General features: G+C 53.4%; 2 protein-coding genes across 6 annotated transcripts in view; both read right to left on the bottom strand.

The window, feature by feature from the left end:
• Amn (amnion associated transmembrane protein) overlaps window positions 1–6,016 on the bottom strand; it is a 7,198-nt gene extending 1,182 nt beyond the window's left edge. Inside the window, exons 1-8 of the mRNA XM_076922077.1 lie at window positions 5,874–6,016; window positions 5,215–5,333; window positions 5,088–5,132; window positions 947–1,034; window positions 607–824; window positions 335–472; window positions 122–230; window positions 6–18 (exon numbers count right to left, since the gene is read on the bottom strand). Of these exons, the coding sequence (XP_076778192.1) occupies window positions 6–18; window positions 122–230; window positions 335–472; window positions 607–824; window positions 947–1,034; window positions 5,088–5,132; window positions 5,215–5,333; window positions 5,874–5,916 (773 nt within the window). The 5' untranslated portion in view covers window positions 5,917–6,016. The remainder of the gene's footprint in view (window positions 1–5; window positions 19–121; window positions 231–334; window positions 473–606; window positions 825–946; window positions 1,035–5,087; window positions 5,133–5,214; window positions 5,334–5,873) is intronic.
• Window positions 6,017–9,701: 3,685 nt separating this feature from the next.
• Window positions 9,702–19,592, bottom strand: part of Traf3 (TNF receptor associated factor 3) — a 100,248-nt gene continuing 90,357 nt past the window's right edge. For all 5 annotated transcript variants that reach the window (XM_076921109.1, XM_076921108.1, XM_076921111.1 and 2 more), the window contains 2 exons: window positions 16,216–16,390; window positions 9,702–15,522 (listed from right to left, as the gene is read on the bottom strand). In XM_076921109.1, coding sequence (XP_076777224.1) covers window positions 14,951–15,522; window positions 16,216–16,390 — 747 coding nt within the window. In that variant the 3' untranslated portion in view covers window positions 9,702–14,950. The remainder of the gene's footprint in view (window positions 15,523–16,215; window positions 16,391–19,592) is intronic.

A 19,592-nucleotide genomic window follows, 5' to 3' on the forward strand; every position in this document is an offset into this window, starting at 1 on the left:
TCAACGATACGATAGCTCCTGCGACGGGAGAACAGGTCAACGCCGCGAACCCGGACAGGAGAGGGAAGCCCGCCGGAAGCGCGTTCGAGGGCCGGGGAATTGGGGGGCCGGGGATGCTCACCGCAGAGCGAGCAGCATTGTCCTTGAGGCAGGAGGGGGTCCTGGCAGGCGGCCTGGGGGCAGCGGCCGCCCAGGGGCTGCAGCAGAGACGCGCAGATCCACGGCAGCGTCTGGGTGGGGACACGGAGGTGAATGCAGGAAAGCGCAGGGGCAGCCACGCGCCCCAGCGTGTCCGGGGCGACCCTCGCGCTGTCCCTAGTCAAGGCTCACTCACCTCGGCGTTGCCGCAGACGCAGCCCGACGCGTCGGTGCAGGCCTGGGAGCCCACTCTCAGCGCGCCCGACCCGTGGAAGCGCAGGCGGCCCTCGCGGGAAGCCAGGAAAGCGGTCAGGTCCTCGTCGCGCGTGAACGTCTGCAGGTGATGGCATCGCCAGCGGCCAGGCGAGCGAGGAGAGAGTCTGAGAACGCGGACCCCCGCGCGCAGCTGCAGGATGCCGCGGGGACGCGCACAGGGGATGGGACCCCAGCTCTCCCACGCCTGCTCACCTGGCCCACGGCCGAGACGCTGCGGACCTGCACCGGGTTGGGGCCTGGGCCGAGCGCCACGCGGAAAGACCCATCGCGCGGGAAGAGGACGTCGTCGTAGCTACAGGGCACGCGCTCGGCGTCCACGGAGAAGAGGCCATGTTCCTGGGTCCCGGAGCTCCACAGGTGTGGGTCAAGCCAGGAGAAGCGGTCCGGATTGCGGAAGAGCAACGGGGCGCCTGTGCAGGCGCGCACCCACCCACTGAGACCTGCTCCGCCCAGTGCTCCCCGCCCTCTTCAAGCCACGCCCCTGTAGCCACGCCCCGAGAGCCGCGTTCCGGTCCACGCCCATCTTTCTCACCCGGGTTACAAGCGGGGTCCGAGTCGCCTCCTGCAGCGCTGAATGTTGCTCCCGAGGCCAGGACGAGCTCCCCGTCCAGCGGCAGGAGCTGCGGAAGGCGCGGGCTGAGGTGGCGCAGGCTCCGGGCACGCACTGCTACCAACTAACACCTCCCGGCTCAAGGGAGAACCCGAGCTGCGACCTTGGCGGGGATCTAGGTGAAGTCAGGGCCCGGGAACCTTAACCTGGCTGAGGCTAACAGGAAAGAGCTGGGTTTCACCAGAGAAAGAAAAGAGAAGGCACGCCGGGCATCCGTGCCAGGGATAAAGGACCTCCAACTGAGCTATCGCCGAAGCTTAGAGCGCCACATAAGCAGAGTCTGATGCTCAGGAACAGGACACAGCTGAGACCCTGGGAACCCATGAAACACTGGGGCGGGAGGTGACCTGTGCCAGCACCCATCACTTGGAGACAGTATAAGACAAGGTGTCCCGGGTCTTAGAAGCTAGACTTTAAAATATACGCCACTGGGGAAGGGGCTTCAGTTTCAGAGAGAGGCAGGAGAAGGCAGGAAATTGAAGAATGACTTTAGCTAGTTGGCTCCACATGCTGTGGGAAGGGAAAGAATGACCCCGGACACATAATTTCCTGGTTGCCCAAGCCTGAGGACACTCATCTCTCCATCCTTCTCCCAGAGCTTAAGGAGACGGGGTGGAGTGGGGGATGGGAGCTGCTACTCGCAGGGCCATCAGGTTATCAGGCTCTTGTCCCCACTTGGCCTTCCTAGAACTTCCTACCTGTCCAAAGGCTCACCCTAGACAGAGGAGATGACGTCACAGGCCAGCTACACACACACCAAGGGAGAAGCACAATGAAAGCCAGGGACTCCACCCGCAGGTGAGGACAGTGGGAGACTGATATGATATATTGTAAGCATGGTGGCACCTCAGGACGGGAATTGACACACATACACACACCCATGTGAATGGAATGTATTCTCATAAAGAATAGGGCTGAGGTAGAGCTCAGGGGTGGAGCACCTACCTAGCATTTGTGAGGCCCGGGGCTCTGTCCCTAGCATCACAATAAATGAACAGAACGGAAGAGGAAATAAGAGAATGTAGAAAGCCACCCCGCTAGGGGACAAGCACTAGTAGATAAACGCCAGGTCTGATCCGGCTGGGGGCGCTCAGTGACAGGTGTCCACGCCCATACTCCGCAGAAGACGGCAGGGAAGTCCAGGGGAAGAGTGGACATCCCAAAAGGAAGAACAGAGTGGAAACAAGGTATGAAGGGACGATAAACGGCTGGAGTTCAAGACACTGTTCTATCGAAGAGTGCCGGCTCTCTTTCTGCATGGTGGCTCACACACGGCTGTGATCTGGCGCCCCCTTCTGGCCTCTAGAGGTGCTGCATGCACATGTGGCTTAGAGGATGCTAGTCGTTTTTTTTGGAGAATTGGAACAGAAGGTGGGAACTCCGATGTCAACCCATTAGGAAATAACGCTGAAAATTAATTACTTAGAAAAAGCTGTTCGCTTTAGCAGTGGAATTTCTACAATTTTCTAAAGCTTATGTCCTCCAAACCTAGAGCCAACATGGCACCCAGGGAAAAAACATAACGTGTTTTGACAACATGACAAGATCTCCTACTTCCACAGGAGTAGTGAGCTCGGCCAATAGGAGAGAAAAGAAAAGAAGACAGCCAGAAGACGAGGGGGACAGCTACCATTCTTCATACGAGAATTCATTCATTCAGGACTACAGAATGAATCTATCTATATCTATATCTATATCTATATCTATATCTATATCTATATATATATCATTCCTGATAGACACCAACTCTATAAAGCCCAACTCTATAAAGTACTTATGAGACCATTGGTATCATATAAAAACCACCTGTGCCAGGCGGTGGTGGCGCACGCCTTTAATCCCAGCACTTGGGAGGCAGAGGCAGGCGGATTTCTGAGTTCGAGGCCAGCCTGGTCTACAGAGTGAGTTCCAGGACAGCCAGGGCTACACAGAGAAACCCTGTCTCGAAAAACAAAAACAAACAAACAAACAAACAAACAAAAAACCACTTGTTACTTTTTTTTTTCCCCAGACAGGATCTCACCTCTGTAGCCTGGAATTCACTATAGAGACCAGTGGGTCTCCAACTTCCTAATGCTTCCAGACTTTAATACAGTTCCTCATGTTGTGGTGACCGCAGCCATTAGATTATTTTTGTTGCTACTTCATAATTGTAATTTTTTTGCTACTGTTATGAATCGAGATGTAGACAGAGGTTCGGTTGAGAGTTGCCAATGTAGACCAGGCTGACCTTGAACTCATGGAGATCAAGCTGCCTCTGCAGCCTAAGTGCTAGAGTTAAAGGCTGAGCCACCACACCTGACTCTGCAGAGAACATCTCCAAACCCTTAAAGAACAAAGCTGATGCAAATATTGGTAGACACAGACCATGCTCTGGAATGGAGAACTCCACCACAATGCAATGTTCCTTTGTGATGTGTGTACAGGCTTTCTACAACCAGAGCCACAAAGAGCAGTAAGGGGCGCAGGGCTGGGTATTTTCTACCAACAAAGACTGAGGTGGAGATGGAAGAGGTGGGAGGAGGGGGAAATCCCAGGAAGGATCTCTCCGATCAGGAGGAATGTGTGAGGTCCAAGATGAAGTCAAAGGATATCACTGGGGTGTGGAGAGGACACTCAGCTCCCCAAAGTGACCCACGCCCTTGTTCATTAATAAACATCCCTGAGCAGCTTGTCCACTGAGCCGCGAGGTTGAAGACGAACGAGCAAGGAGAAAGGAGAGCTGCTTGTCAAACGGAGACTAAGATTTTGCGTGGTAATAGAGATGCCCGCCAGGGGGCGCTGCCTGCGAGCATCCACCCACCCCCATCCTTGTCCCTGCTGCCAGCCGAGGAATGTGCTTTAAGCAGGTTGCTGTAACCTGGATAGGGACTGTCCTCTGGATCTGCCACACCCGTGAGCCCAGGACACTCTCGGGCAACGAGCCTATAATCTCAGCGTCTTGGAGGCAACACAATGAGATCAGGAATTCCACATCAGCCTCATCAACAGAGATAGTTCAAGGCCAGCCTGGGCTACTAGAGACACTGACCCACAGAAAATATTATTTTGTATTGGGTATAGTAGCAGATAGATTTCTGAGTTCAAGGCCAGCATGGTCTACAAGACCCAGAAACACTATATTGAAAAGAAAAAAAAAACCAAGCAAAACACCAAAACCCAACCAATCAAACAAACAAACAAAAACCCTTGGGCACTGAAATGGAGATTTTATATTTGAATTGCCATGAAATATTGTTCTTTTGATATGGTGTGGTGTGCTTGGGTGTTATTGATGGCTCAGCGTTTAAGGACACTGGCTGTTCTTACAGAGGACCCGGATTTGAATCCCAGCACCACATGGTGGCTCACAAACACCTGTAACTCCAGCTCCGGGAGACCCGATGCCCTATCCTGGCCCGCATGCGCGTTACACACATGTGGCACACAGATACAGTTATGCAGACAAAACACCCATACACAGAAGAGAAAAAAAATCTTTTTTTTTTTTTTTTTTGGTTTTTCGAGACAGAGTTTCTCCGTGTAGCCCTGGCTGTCCTGGAACTCACTCTGTAGACCAGGCTGGCCTCGAAGTCAGAAATCCACCTGCATCTGCCTCCCAAGTGCTGGGATTAAAGGCGTGCGCCACCACTGCCCGGCGAGAAAAAAAAATCTTAACGAAAAAAGAAACAAACCCCTCATTCTTAGCTCCAACTGCAGGGCCTGAGCTAGGGGCGGGGGACCATCCGTCTTTATTTAGCGCATATTAAGGCCTTTAGCCTTAGCATGTGCAGGAAGGGAGGCAGGCGCTGTTTAACCTCTTGTTCCTCACCCTCCCGGGGAGCTGGGCCAGGAGCTTTGCAGGAAGCTTGTTAACATGGACAGGGAAGGGCAGGCGGGCTTCCCAGAGCCCACCCTGCACTGAGACACTGCTCAGTGGAGCTGGACTAAGAGACCCCACGTGCTCTCTGATGTCCCTTCGCAGAGACTGTCTACCCGGAGGCTCCCGTGGTGGCGCATGGGAAGGGGCCATCGGCGACCTGGGGCCAGTCATGCCCGCTGTGGCCACAGCCCCAAGACTTACCATATCCGAGATGGCGTGACTGTCTCGTACCAGGACCGACACCATCTGCAGCAAGAGGTGGCGTCAGGCGCGGGGCTGGCCGACCTCCCCACCTCCAGTCCGCCCCCTCAAACCCCCACCAAGGCACCTTATCCGCCGGGAACTGGACGGCATCTCCCGCGCACGGGGTCCGGTTCTGGTTCCAGTTGGAGGCAGTATCGAAGGAAGTATTTGGGATCCAGAGTTTGTAGGCGGCCCGAGTCAGTGCTAGAGAAAGGAAGGCAGAGTGTCGCGCCCCGGGAAGGCGACCCTCCAGAGAAGCGCGGCAGAGGTGCACACAGCGCAGGAGGTCAGACCCCACTGCGGCGTTCTCCGTTCTCCGGCGCACTCTTAGCCGATCTGCAGAACCCGCGCAAACATGCCCTCCCTCTCCCTCGGGACGTCGCCGCTATTCACAGCACGCTGACTGCCCCGGATGGGGTCCAGGGGATTCGGAGATGAATCGGCCTCAGGAAGGAGCTCTAGCAGGAAGCGCACTGGGGCAGAGAGGGTCCCGGAGGCCGGAGCCGGCGGCCCTGTCCCGACTGTGCACAGAGGAGTCGCCAAGGGACCGGAGGTTCTCGAGGAATAAACTGCGTTTTCTCCACCTCCTGAGCCTTGGGAGCCTCAGCAGCCCGCGCCAGGGGACCGGGATTGAGGTAGGCTGCCAACGCCGCCTCCATATCCCACCCTCTCCGGAGATCGCGACCCTTCCCGCCTAGAGAAACCTCAGCCTCAATCGAGGTCAGACCAGGGACGGCGGCCTACCGCAGAGCTGCAGCCACAGCAGGACCCGGCCCAGAGCACCCATCTCTCCGCCAGGCTCTCACAGATGCGGACTTCGCTCCCAGGGCCCCACGTGACAGGGCGGGGCTGAGGGGCAGGGGGCGCCCAGATGTTACACATTTACCCTGGGACCGCCCAGCTGTCTCCTGAGGTCCCTTGGAGGAATCTTCTCAGCATCTGCCCTTCCGGAGCCAGGGCCCTGGGTGCCCAGTAAGAGGTCGGCCTGACTTTCCCTGTGACAGGAAGGCCAACAACCCTGGAGCTCAGTCATCTTTGCTCATCTCCAGGCCTGAGGTCCTGGCCTGAGCGTGTGCTCTGCAGGGATTGTGTGGGTTTGCAGGATAGAAAGGAAGGGGTGGCAAAGTGCAGGCGCGTGGCGGCCCTGGAGGTGATCGGGTGTGATAGACGGCCGTGAAGGCGGGTTGTAGAGGACAGGCAGGTGGACGATGAATGGAGAATCATCAGTGAGAACAATGACAGGCCGGTCAGTCACCGAACGGTGGCGGCCACTCTGTGAGGACATGGTAGACTCCTGGTGCTGGATGTTAAATTCCTGAGAGCGATGGGCATGACCGTGGCTGCAGAGGGACTGGGCCAATGGCAGACGGTGGCTGGCTGATAGCCGTGGGTGGGTGGCTAGTGATGGCAGCCGTAGACACGACTAGGTTGTGGGGGGATGGTGTAGATGAGAGCGGACTGGAAAGGGCGCCTGGAGGAGGCCAGACAGAGAGTTCTGGGAAGGGTGGGTGAAGATGCCCGGCGGGGTCCATCTAGAAGGAAGGTTGGCTGAGGTAACAGGAAGGTTCCAGGATAGGTAACGGACTTCATGTGGGGAATGGGTGGAAATGGACAGTAGATGAAGCAGGTCCCTTGGTGGGGCTGGCAGGAGGATGGAGATTGGGCAGATGGGGCTATTAGAGGTTATTAGAAAAGCTTCTCCTGGTCCAGAGGTCAACATGTCCCTTGGGAGTTGTCTCTTGTGATCCAGCCCTGCCCAGTCACATGGGGCAAAACTGGATGCCTGCAGAAGGTATCAGGGAGGAGGGAGTACGGGTGAGCTGTGGGCAGATGAGGCACCATTGGTTTGCCGCACGGTGTGACGGGAAAACCTCACAGTCAGCTTAACTGGTTCACCACGCAAATACCTCTGGCTGTGGCTGTGAAAGTCTCTCCAGAGACTGAGCGTGCAAGGCCTGCACTGACTGTGGGCAATATTCCTCTCTGCTTCCTGAGACACACCACAGTATCACCAGTATGACCAGTATCACCAGCTCCCTCATGCCTTCCCTGCCATCCCCTGCAACTGTAAGCCCAAATACATTTTTCCTTCCTGAGGCTGCCTTTGTCGGGTGTGGGGGGGTGTTAGAGGGATCATCTTGGGTTCAAAGTTGTGGTAACAGATGGATGGATGCTGTGATGTCTGTCTGGTCACGGTGCACCTGTAAATGGTGGATGGATGTGTGGGTGACCGGGGGGGGGGGCAGAATTGGGGAGGACTACTCATGGAAGAGCTACTTAGGCTTGGGGACTCCCTAAGCTATCCTCCCGGAGTCAGCCACTCATCCTTCCCCTCCACCCTCCTGCTTCTCCCCGGCAGAAGGCATTTCATCCACTAGGGGCGCATGTTTATACACCCAGCTTGGGCCCCAGCCGGCCAGGGAGTAACAGGATACTCCAGTGTTGAGAGAGGTTTGCTCTTGGCCTCCAGCTAAGTCAGATTCAAAGGAGACTCTCGGAGGTCGCCTGTTGTTTTATCCCTGCATTGGAAGCACAGTCACAGACTGGGCCCAGGCTCGCACTGTTGAGCCAGTTTGACCGTGAGACACAAGTGCTAGTAGTGGCCAGGTGGGTGCTCCCATGGTGGTCACGTGGGGAGGGTAGTCAGAGTACCTGGGAGAAGAGGCTTCCTCTAAGAGGCAGCGTGGAGCAGCAAAGGGAAGAGTTTACAGCTGCCGTCAGAGGGTGGGAGGAACGGCCAGCACCAGGGGCAGTGTGTCTACAGAAAGCCCTCGATGGTAAACGTGGGCCTGGGCACTCGGGAACACGTGGACACACATTTGTGAACTGGTCAGGGCCTTCACAGGAAGTAGGAGACATGCAGATCTAAAGAATAACTAGTAGTATAATAGTACCGTGTGGCTACCTTGGGTAAGGATGGAGCCAGGGGCTTGGCAGTTGCACAGTTTTGGCTTGACTGCCTGCCATCTTGGGTCAAATTATCTGTACACAAGCAACCTTCTTGTGCCAGGGAAGCCATATCCCTCACTAGGCCACTGAGACAGCCAGCAAGAAGCTTTCCACTGGTTCATTCAAACTGTGTAAAGAATGCTATATCCAGTGGGTTTTGTTCATATAGCTCGTGTCGTACCTAGGCATTGGGCGAACCCTGAATGACAGCCCTGTGGTGCTGTGGGGAGGGGTAGGCAAGGGACAGACAGACAAGGATGTGCAGAATTAAAGAACCTACCAAGGCACTGAGGCAGGGGCATGGGAGGCACAGGAAGTTGGGGAGGAGCTAAGAGAGGGCAGGCACATTGTTCCTGGGGCTGAACTGGATATAGATTCTGGGGTGGGGTGTGCAGGAGAATGTGAGCTGGATGGGTTGGGGCTAGTAACACTTTGAGGTTCAAATGCTGGGGGTGACTACTAACCTTCTCACCCTCTGGGTCATTCTTCCAACTGTAGAGTGGGTGCCAGAGCCTGCCTTCTCCACCTTGGGCAGTGGGAGAGGACAGTGGGCAGGCAGAGGGACCCTGGGAGCCCTGGGCTGAGAGATGTCAGGATGAGGAGCCAGCATTCCCTGTCCTTCCTTCTCCTGGCCACTTGTTACCTCCTGTCCCCCTGCCTTGAGACAGGAAGGCCATAGGTCCCTGGGTCAGGGGATGCCACAGCTGGAGGCCAGGCTTCCTGACTCCAGGCTTGAACACTCATTGTTCCTCCTTGGGCGGGGTCCTGGCAGGGACAAGGGCTGCTTGGTTAATGGTATCTTAGTGAAGTTCTGTTATCTGGTCACCCACAGTGTAGGTGGAGCAGCTGTGGCTGAGCCCCAAATTCCACAGCTAGGGGCACACAGGTGGATCCTCAGGGGGACTAGAGTACCTGGCATCCTGTGAAGTGCAGGGTCCAGAGGTCCAAGGCTACCAGAGGATTCACCCTACCTGGGACCTTGGGAACAGATGCTATCTGACCCCGGACTGAAACCTTTATAGGTATGGGTGTGTCTGCATGCTTGTGATATCCCTACTCCAGGGACCACGCCCTGTCAATTCCCGGGAGTTCCCTGGGTTCCACTATCCACTATCCGTTCTTAGTGTTTTCCAGAAAGGGGAAAACCCGACTTTCCGGCCCCCAATGCTTCCGTTTGGTTCTAGTTCCCTGCTAGCAGAGCAGTGGGCTGGGTGCTGAGAGATCACGGGCTGTAGGCAGCAACCATCCACAGGACAGAGTGCTCCGGAGTCAGACAGCCCAGGGCCTGCCTTCCTCTCCATGCCATATGCTCCCTAAGACAAACCTTTCAGAGCTTGGGCTTCCTGGCAGGGCATAGTTTGGATCTGTATCCAGGCCTGGCACCTTATGGGTCTGGTTCCCACCTGTGTTCAGTTCTTCACCCTGGACCAAGCCACACATTCTGGTGGGTTACAGACAAGACCTGGGGTGATAGGAGCAAGCATGCCTGGCTCAAAACCTTCTGGTATCTCAGAATGGTGGCCCCTTTTAGCCAGAGTGTCCCCAGGCAGCTGTCACCCAGGCACTTGTGAGAACAGCTGGAGGAGGCCCACCTGAGGCCCCAGCAGGAACAGACTGGAGAGCAGGAGTCTTAAATCAGCTTTATTTTCCTCTAATAGACACTTTAGCATTGCAAAATTTTGCATTCTACAGTCTTACAAACTTTATTATTAGCAGCAGAACAGAAACATCGCAAGACCTCAAAACACAAATAAATACCAAATGAAACCACATGTAACACACAGTAAACAGAATACGAAACACCATAATGCTATCAGGAGATGAGGCGTGCTGCTAACTCCTGGTGACGTAATTATTGCTGAGCAATAACTCACACTGTCTCAGTTTCTTAGAAGAGCATTAGAACATGGGACGCTAATCACTGGTCACGATCACTTGGACTGTCAAGATGGGGCCTCACAGCGAGCGGTTACTACAGACGGCATGTGTCAAAACAGGCAGATTAAAAACACGGTCAAATGAGAGATTGGCCTTCTTTGGTCTTTGTTTTTTGGGTAATAGAACTGAACACAAGAGATGTGCCATCAGGGAGAACAGAACTCTACAACAGTCTGCAGCTGTCAACACTGACCCCAACTTCCTCAGTCAGAGCACCCACAGATTCTTAGGGAAATCCTTGGAAGGAAGGCCTGCTTTTGTGTTTTCCAATTAGGTCATTTACTTGCCTTTGAAGGTTATCTTACTTGACTAAGGGGACTAAGGGTGTACGCTAGTCACCACTGACTATGGAGTGGCACAGTGACCCTGGGCTTGTAACCTCCTTTCCACAGTGAGCTCACAAGGAAGACTCCAGACACGGTGTGGCGAGGGAAATGGACCATACACTCTGCTTGGGTGCTGGGGCCTGCTTCGCTGTACGCTGGCTTTGGTGTGGGGCACTGCTTTGCCTGCCTGCCTAGTAATGGTGCCCAAGCAGACAGCGGACTAGGCTATGTCCAGGTTTTGGGATGGGCTCCTGGCCTTTTTCTTTTGTCTCTGTTAACCCAGCTCCTGGATGCCACAGTGCTTATGGGAGACAGCAGCAGACAGGGTGGGACAGTTGACAACAACTGGGCCACTTGCCAATGATCACCTCACCTGGCAAGACCCCTGTGGGCACGTTCTAGTTTGGAGAAAACAGCTGCTATGGTATTTGCAAACCAAAGACAGAATTTTAGTCTGAGAAGATTTGGGGGTCAGACCCTCATTTGTCACACACACTCAGACACAATGGCATGAACGCCACACTAGCTCTCCAGTAAAGGGCTAGACTGAAAGTAAAAAATAGTACCCTACGCTCCACCAAGCCCTTCTCCATTCACTGATGGTGCCAAGCAGAGGGATGTATGGGAGGGTAGGGAGTGACCTACCCTGTCACCTGTCAGGGGGAAATGTCTTGGCCAGGTACAAAGTGTAGTCCCTGCAATGCTTGGCAGTGTGCAGGGGGAAGGAGCCAGCAAGGGCCATGCTGTTGGTCCTGGCACTCCCCCTGGTCTCCTCTTGGACTGGCAGGAGTGGTCCACCCAGGACCCTGTTGCTTGGTGTGCCCAGACATCCTCCTCTTTGCTGGATGCTGTCCACTGGTTGCCAGACCTGCCATGGGTGACTGCTATGTATACTGTTCAGTTACAGTGGTATCATTAATGTCAGGCCCAAGATAGCAGGCATGGGGTCCCAACTCCTGGTGGGACTGGGCTGACTAAGGAGGTATGGGAAGGTGACTAGCTGTCCACAGGAGCTGTACCTGACCGCTAGGTTCTCATGAGGCTGACCACATGGAGTCAGATGGAAGTCATTTCAAAGGGGATCAGGTGGTGGTGGGTCTGAAGGCCCTGCTGGAGGCTGCCCAGGGAATAAAGCCACAGTGCTTCTGGCCACAGCTCCCTGGAGTCCCAGTTCTTGGAGTAAATGGAGAAGAGAAAGAAAGGAGGCGGATGGTGGCTATAAGCAGACACCTTCCTCAGCTGATGGCTGTGCTGTCTGACTGTTGTGCTGTCTTAGGGACATGGTGCCATCTGTGCACAGGCTACTTTAGGAAAGGGGGATGGATGTGGACTGAGATGCAGACCCTCTCAACAGCCCTTTGCTTCTTGGAATGCTGGGCGTGGGCTCTGCTCTCTTGCGTGAGCCCAGCTCACACTCAGCCTGTTGTTATCCTCAGTCACAGTCTTACCCATCCCGCTCTCACATTCGGCCTGCATGTGTGGCCTAGGCTGACTCTATCTCCAAGAGGTAAAGGAGGCTCAGCCAGTATGCCTCAGGCTACCTTCCTCTCCCAGACCAATGAAGGTGTGAGGCCCTGGGTTGTTACTGACACAGGCTTTCAGCTACTCACAAAAAAACACAGGCTGGGCCTCAGGACACATGGCCACTTAGTGGCCGGCATCTTCCCAGGGTCAGCTGTGAGCAGGTATGAACACCATCCCAGGCAAGCAGGAGTTGTGTCCAATTTCCCCATAGAGGTCATGGGACAAATGGCCCCTTCAAAGATGAGCAATTGACACTTTTGCACAGCCAAGTACACACGCCACGTGACCACCCTGTGCGTCTCGTGGCCAGGACCCTGTGATATGGTGAGGGCTGGCTGCCAGGACTGGTAACAGGGCCTCGGCAACGCTGAGACCACAGCCCAACAGTGGCCCTGGGTGGTGAGCACCAAGGAATCCTGAGACGGAGCAGAGCAAGGCACACCCAGATAGGACGCGACAAGCTCCACATCTCCCAGGAGACATGTCTCAGCACGCCCTTCACACATTGAGACAGGGCACAAAGGTATGAGCTTGCCCGCTATTCTACTGTTACCAAGAAATGCAATAGACACAACACATACAGGAAGCTGTGACGTGCAGGGCCCTCATCCCAGGGGCCAACAGTCACTCACTTTATACACATCCTACAGGCACCAGGGGAGGCCAGGAGAGCCCACCTCACATAGGAAGAAGCCCTATAAAAGTCTCACCAGCAGGGAGGGAGGGCCTGAGGACACCTCAGGGTCACCCTCATACCAGGCTCTGAAACCAAAGACAGGCATGCTTTTTGTCAGATGTGATGCTGCTGGCCTGCAGGCCTACACCTATTGGTACCGCACTGACTTCTTCGAAGGGGGGGAGCTGCTGGGATGTCCCCGTCGCTGACACCTGCCCACGGAAAAGCTTCCTGAGGCCAGTCAAAGACTGCCGGGTGGTCCTCCCAACTCCAGGTCTTTAGGGGAGGAACCCTGGGGACAGGCCTAAAGGAAGGGGAGGGCACCTTTGAAAGAACTGGCTCTGCAGTCTTAGGAGCAGAACCAAGGTCACTGACTTACCCCGAAGCAATCCCAGGAGAATGGAGAGAAGAGGAGCAGGGGAAGAGCCAAATGCTTCAGCCATGGAAGGGCAGGGCGAGTGCTGGGAACCAAGAGGTCGCTCATGGAAGCACGGGGACAGGTGTACGAGAGGAGGGCACTTCCAGCAGGCACTGGGGCGAAGGCACACCCAGGACAGATGGCAGCACCAGAGACAAGGTGGGCTACCGGGCACCAACCCAGCTGTCCCCGTGCAACCATGGGGGGAGCCCAGAGGCAGGCAGTCTGAAGCGCGGGCCCAGCTGGCCAATCGTGGGCGCGCCTTTTGGGCAAGTGGCACAGATGTGGTGGTTCGCACACATTGGTTTTGCCTAAGAAGCACCCGTCGCGTGTAGCACCCATCGGTGTAGAGCACCATGAAGTGTGGTGCATAGCAAAAGGGGCACCGGGGCAGGGCTCCAGGCTTCTCATCACAGTGGGAAAGTGAGCTGAGAGTGCCGTCTGGACTAACCAGGCTGGGGCATCAGCTGGCTACCCTCCTAACAGGGAGGCTAGGATTGCTGTTGCCAGCCTGGGCAGGCCCCCAGACCCATGGTCTTGGGAAAGCTTGGGGCAGGGGCACTTCTCCTTCACGCTGTGGGGGATTTCAGGGCCTTGTAGAGACCTGGAAGAGTGTGGTTTCTGCTCGCACCTCCCTCCCTTGGAGTGGGACCGAGCTTCTCTTGGGGGCCTATGATTGGAATTTGTGAATATTTAGCAGCAGAGGCTTCAGAAGCCGCCAACAGAGGCCTGGCTTCCCCAGGCAGGTTCAGAGTTGTCTGAGGGCCCTGGCAGAGACAAAGATCTGGTGGTGGAGAGAGAGATCTGGTTAAACTATCACTTTCTAGAATCGTGGTGAACGCAAACCCAGGGACAAGAAGCAGCATGTCACATCTAAGGCACATGTACCGTATGCCACCATCTCTGAGCACGGGTGTTGCTTTCGGAGAGCGCTAGCCGAATGCAGCAGTATGACAGGGTGGGATGCTTTCTGGGGCCTCCTGCGGCACAGGTCACCTGCCTATCCCCGGACACTGGACACTGGAGACCAAGGCTGGTGCTGTCAGCAACACAGAGCTTGTCTAAACATGGGGCAGAATTTTAAAAACCTATAGGATTTTGTTTAGAACTCCAAAGTTCAACGAATGCCCTACTTTAGGGTGAAAACAATTGTAAGTCTGAGATGATGCATAGCATCCATGAGCATTTGTCCCTCTCACAGTCATTGTGAAGTAGTGTCACTAACTACGACAGATATCGAAGGGCTACATTTCTAACGAGAAATAACAGCAGGTTGGATATTCTCTTTCCTATCACAAGTGATAACCAGTGTTTGATATTTTACATTTTCTTCCAAGAAATATCAGTCTATCAACGTTTTAAAACAAAATGTTTGCAGTAACAATTATTTGTTGAACTTTAAATTAAAAATGACTTCTGAATTTAGAGACCTTATGCCTACTCAGGGTCTTCTGACAAACAAATTATTAAAACAGCGACCAGATGAGGCCTTAAAAATAGACAATATACTATATTTGAAACAAGATTGCACTCTTGGATTTTAGGATGAATATATCAGAACTGTATTATTATTTCATAAGTTCTCCTTGTAAGTTAACATGCTGACACATCCAGCTACCTCCACATGTGTTTTCTTTTTGGTGTTTAAGTTAAGGAAGAAAAATCATGTTTCTTTTTAGCATATATGTTTCCACCTTAATTAACTAGATCTTTTAAAATGAAAATGAAAACCTTCTCTGACAGCAGTATTTATCTTGTTGATGGATAAATAATTCTTCAGAGTGAGTGTGGCTAGTCTATTAGAAAATCCGTTGCGGTCTGTTTTCACATGTGGCTCCTCCTGCCAGCCACTCCTCCTCCTTCTCCTCCTCCGGCTGCTTCCTCTGTCCCACAAGGTCCTTTTTGAGGGCGAGGACCTTCGTGAAGACAGACTGGTTCAACCCCCCCCAGAGGAGTTACCTTCTGCTGAATCCACCGCCCTGGTTTCTTGTCAGGGGTCAGGCAGATCCGAGGTATCCACTATGACTTTAATAAAAATTGTATCATCTTTAATATACGTCCCGTTCTCTAGAACAGTTTGGGCGACAAAGACTGGGCAGCCAGAGGCGATATTCATCTCCCCAGTGGGTTTCTTGAAGCTGCTGCTATTGGGATCGGGCTTGAAGGCATCTCCCAGATGACGACGAGAGGACCCCTGATCCATCAGCATAAGTGTCACTTTCTGCTTAAACGGCCACGGCAACAGAGCATCATATTCTCCACGCATAATGACAAAAAACAGTGACAAGTGTGTCCCCTTCCCCATCCCGTCCCCGTTCAGGTAGACCCTGGCACACATTTTATATCCAAAATAACCTGTGTAGAAAGGCTGGCTGTAGAGAGACAGGGTCTTCCCCATGACGGCCTCCTGCTTCCGGCGCTTGTAGTCACGAATCTTCCAGATCAGCACGCCGTTGTAGCTGGCGGTCTCGAGGACCTGGAACCGCAGGTCCATGTCGGCCAAGCGGATGTCATGAACACTCAACATCTGGTCATGCCGGCTCAGCTGGGACTCCAGCAAGCCTGCCAAAGGCAAGAAAACATTTGGCAAACGAGACAGGCAGACAGTGGAGCACACCTGCACCAGTGTCTGGAACAGCAACCATAGATGTCATTGTGACTGCAGAGGGTGAGAATATGCAGGGCAGACAAGGCGTGGGGCATCTGTGGTGCATCTTTCCTCCCCTCTCCTCTGGTAGTCACCAACTGCCAGGCCACAGATGTCATAGCCTGATTGCCTATTTGCCGAGTTCCCTGCCCTACAGTCCTGGCGTCCCAGGGACACTAGGCTCTGACTCTATGGCGTCCCTTACTGTATTTTAACCACACACTTCCATCTGTGTAACCCACCCCTACTCCCTAATCCTTCCATAAAAACCATCACTACTCATTCAGGCTCAAAGCCACAGGTACACACATCTGCTCAAAATGTCAGAAAGACTTGGGCAATACTAGGTTGCCCACTTCCCCTGCCTGGTCTGCTCCTGTCTCTAGGCCCTCAGGGTGTGTCAGGGGTACCCTGAGCAATTCGCCTTGACATTCTCATGACCTGCAGGTCACCTGTACTTTAGCCTCTGGAAGGGAGGGCTTTGCATCCTGCCAAGCTGGGTCTCATGCAGAAGAACAAATCTAAGTGAAAAACTGCCCCTAGTAGAGGACTCCCGTCATGCACCGCCTGTGCCTGGGAGCAGCTGCTTCAGACCCAGGTACACTCACCTGTGTTGCGAGCGGCCTGACCCGCACTTTTGTCAACACTCTCTAACTCAGTCACACGGTTCTGGAGGGATTCCACACTGCTCTTCATGCTGTCTGCTTCCTCCCAGTTCTGCCGGAAGGGACGGATCTCCTTGTCGAGTTCTTTCAGTTTCTCTGCTTGGCTGTCTATTACTCGCTTCCAGACCAAAGGGGTTAAGGAAAAAAGCCAGTCAGAACTCTGAGCATGCTGTGCTGTCACCCCAAATGCAAGCTGGAGCTGTCGGCCCCTGAGCGGGTATCAACTGGCTGAGACCCACCAGCTTCCTGGGAGACTCTGGGGATACGAACTTGTGTAGAGCACAGAGTGAAGCTGGAAACAGTCAGATCAAGATCTGGTCTCATGCAAAGGACCCGGTAGTGTGCCATCCCATCCAGCCTGCATTTGTGTTTCAAGTCACCAGAAGAGCTGGTGGATCAGATGAAAGGGGACAACACCCAACACGACAGTGTACACATGGCCCAGAGCTGTCCTTTTCCTGCCCATAACTCCTACACAGCTTCACCAACTTTGGCCATTTCTGGGATGGCCACACTGCCTGTTTGTCACATAACTGCATTCAGACATCACGTCAATGTCACATGCTCTACTTTCAGAACCCTGGCTGTGACTGTGACCTCACACTAGCAGATGTCATCTTTCTGCCATCCTTATAGATATTTCACCAGAATGCCCTAGGCATCACGCTCTGTACCCAGATGTACCTCTGAGACCACAGGAGGCCACGGGTACAGAGAAGGGACTGTGGTCAAAGGCTCATCTGACTAGTGAGGATTCTCAACACAAGACCTCTGGCCCCTACCAATCAAAGGTTAGGATGATGGAGGAGTCACCCTGATGGCCCAGCACTGTCTGCCTGTCCTGCTGCCTGGCTCAGGACAGAATGCTTCTGTCCTGTGACTAGAGGGGTACCCTAGAACTGTGCCAAGGACCAGGGAAACAGAGCTCCCTCCATCCTTCCTCTACCAGAGACCCTGAGTGTTAGTGGCCAGACAGGGCCTGCTGTGGGTCCTCAGGCTGGCCCATGAGAGTAAGTTCTATAGTCAGGAGCATCAGGACATATGTCCTGACACAGGGCCTGACCAATGGCAAGGGCCAATTCTGCACTGTTTTTAAGGGTTGTATGTTCTTGTGACAGTAATGGGGAGAGTCCCGTACCCCAGCCTGTCTGTCTCCCTGTGATGGAGTCAAGGACCTGAAGTTTCCATTTACACAAAGACTCCGTAAGAGCTCCAGAGGCAGTAGAATATCTCTGAAGCCTCTGGTCGCACGGTGCTCAGGCCACAGCCTACCACCTTCAGTCACACGGTGCTCAGGGGACAGCCTACCACCATCACTTTTTTGGAAGTCTATATTTGAAATGCTGAGTTTCTGTACCTTTGATGGCTGTGACCGATCAGGGTGGGATGAAGGAAACAGGTCTGGGGTCCTTCACATAGCGTACACGGCTAACGTGAATCTCCCTGTTCTTTCTAAGAAACCTGATACTGACATTTGAGAAGGATTAGGGGGGCCAAGGAGATGGCTCAGCACGTAAGGTCACTTGCTGTGCAAACACAAGTCTCTAGAATCCATGGAAAGGGCTGGAGGTGGCTGTACATGTTACCTCAGCTTTGTGAGGCTTTCTGGACGCCAGCCTAGCTTCCGTGTAGTGACAGACCCGGTCTCAAAGGAATAAGGTAGAGAGTGACAGACCAGGCCACTCGACATCTCCCACCCTCTGGGCATGCATTATGTATATACATGTGCACATATACAACTGCCCCCTTAATAGCATAGATAAGGTCTTCAATCTTCAACAAACCTGCTATGTAGATTTCTTTTCTTTTCTTTTAGTTTTGGTTGTGAGCCTAGCCTTTAATGGCTGAGCCATCTTTCCAGCTCCATGTCTCTTTATTTTAAACAAGAATGTATAATCAGAGGAATATTTGACTCTTTAAGACCTGTTTTCTGTGGGCCGACTGTACTGACTGTAATGAACACCCCCGGTCTCGGTGTCCTTGAATGAATTGCCCTCATACAGCAAACTGTCATGGGCACTGGAAAGAAGGAAAAGGCTGACCGTGGTATGGGAGACGGTGTTTGGTTAGAGGACCAAGGAGGAAGTCCTGAGTTGCTCCTCCCCATCAGCTCGTGACATGCGTAGGAGGGGACAGGACCACTGCACTGGCCATGAAGTTCTCCCAGCTAGTACAGGTCATTGCCTCAGTATTTGTTAGCCCATGCAGAGACACGGGTATGCACTCTGTGTGTAGGAACGTGTTCCACAGAACGGGCTACCCCCATCCCCCACAACTTAGGGGCTGCATCTGGCAAGGGACTGTGCTACTTTTTCAGACAGACCTTTCACTTGCATAAACAACAGAGTGTCAAAGCAGAGTGCAGGTCTGTGTCAAGCCTTCTCTGTGAACAGCAAGTGATTTAACACTTGAGTGTTTGGTGAACATTTAGAACATGCAGAACACTGCATGTTTCTATAAATGTGCATCCTCAGTGCAGGTGTGGAGTTTAATTACAGCCTCAGGAGCTGGGAAGCAACAGTCTCACACAGAATAAATAACCCAACTCAAGGCCTGCTTCTCGGGGCCTCAGATGACCAGCTGCATGTACTACAACTTCAGGGCTTCAGTGACTGTCCTTTGCTGTCCCTGGTCACACAACCCTGTTCAGTGAGAGTGTGGTGGTGCTCAGTGAGGACTATGGAAGAGCGTGGCCTGTGGCTATCACCTGATTGAGCCCCGCTGTACGACTCTCTGGGTCCCTCAGCAACTGGCAGCGGCATGAGTAGCTAAGCTCACGACTCAGCACCTGCTTCCCTTGCCCTTCCCTTCTCTGAGTCAGGGATTGCACTATGCTGCTGTTCAAACCCGAGGGATCCTCCCGCCTCAGCCTCTCAAGTAGCTAGGACTACAGACGTGCTAGAGACTACACTCTGATCCCACATGCACACTGTGCACATGTGCACCTTGCCACATAATGTAATACAAACACTAAAGAACAAACAACACTTCCTGGGCCAGCAAAATGCACAACTGTATCAAAAGTACAAAATTGTACAAAATTTGTACAGAATTTGTATCAATTCTACTTCCTTTAACCCCCTCAGTACCACACTCATGCAATGACCGTGAAGTCCAGGAGAGGGCACCAGAGTCCCTGGAAATGGAGTTACAGACACCATGTGGGTTCTGTAAATCAAACTCCTGCCCTCTGAAAGAGCAGCCAGTGCTCTTAGTCACAGAAATAACCCTCCAGCCCTGCAAAAGTTTGTGTGTTTGTTGTTTTGGGGGGTATCTCTAGATTATTATGTGAAATAAAGATGGAATGTGTGTGGGAAACC

Source organism: Arvicanthis niloticus, chromosome 23, assembly GCF_011762505.2.
Source record: "Arvicanthis niloticus isolate mArvNil1 chromosome 23, mArvNil1.pat.X, whole genome shotgun sequence".
NCBI lineage: Eukaryota > Metazoa > Chordata > Mammalia > Rodentia > Muridae > Arvicanthis > Arvicanthis niloticus.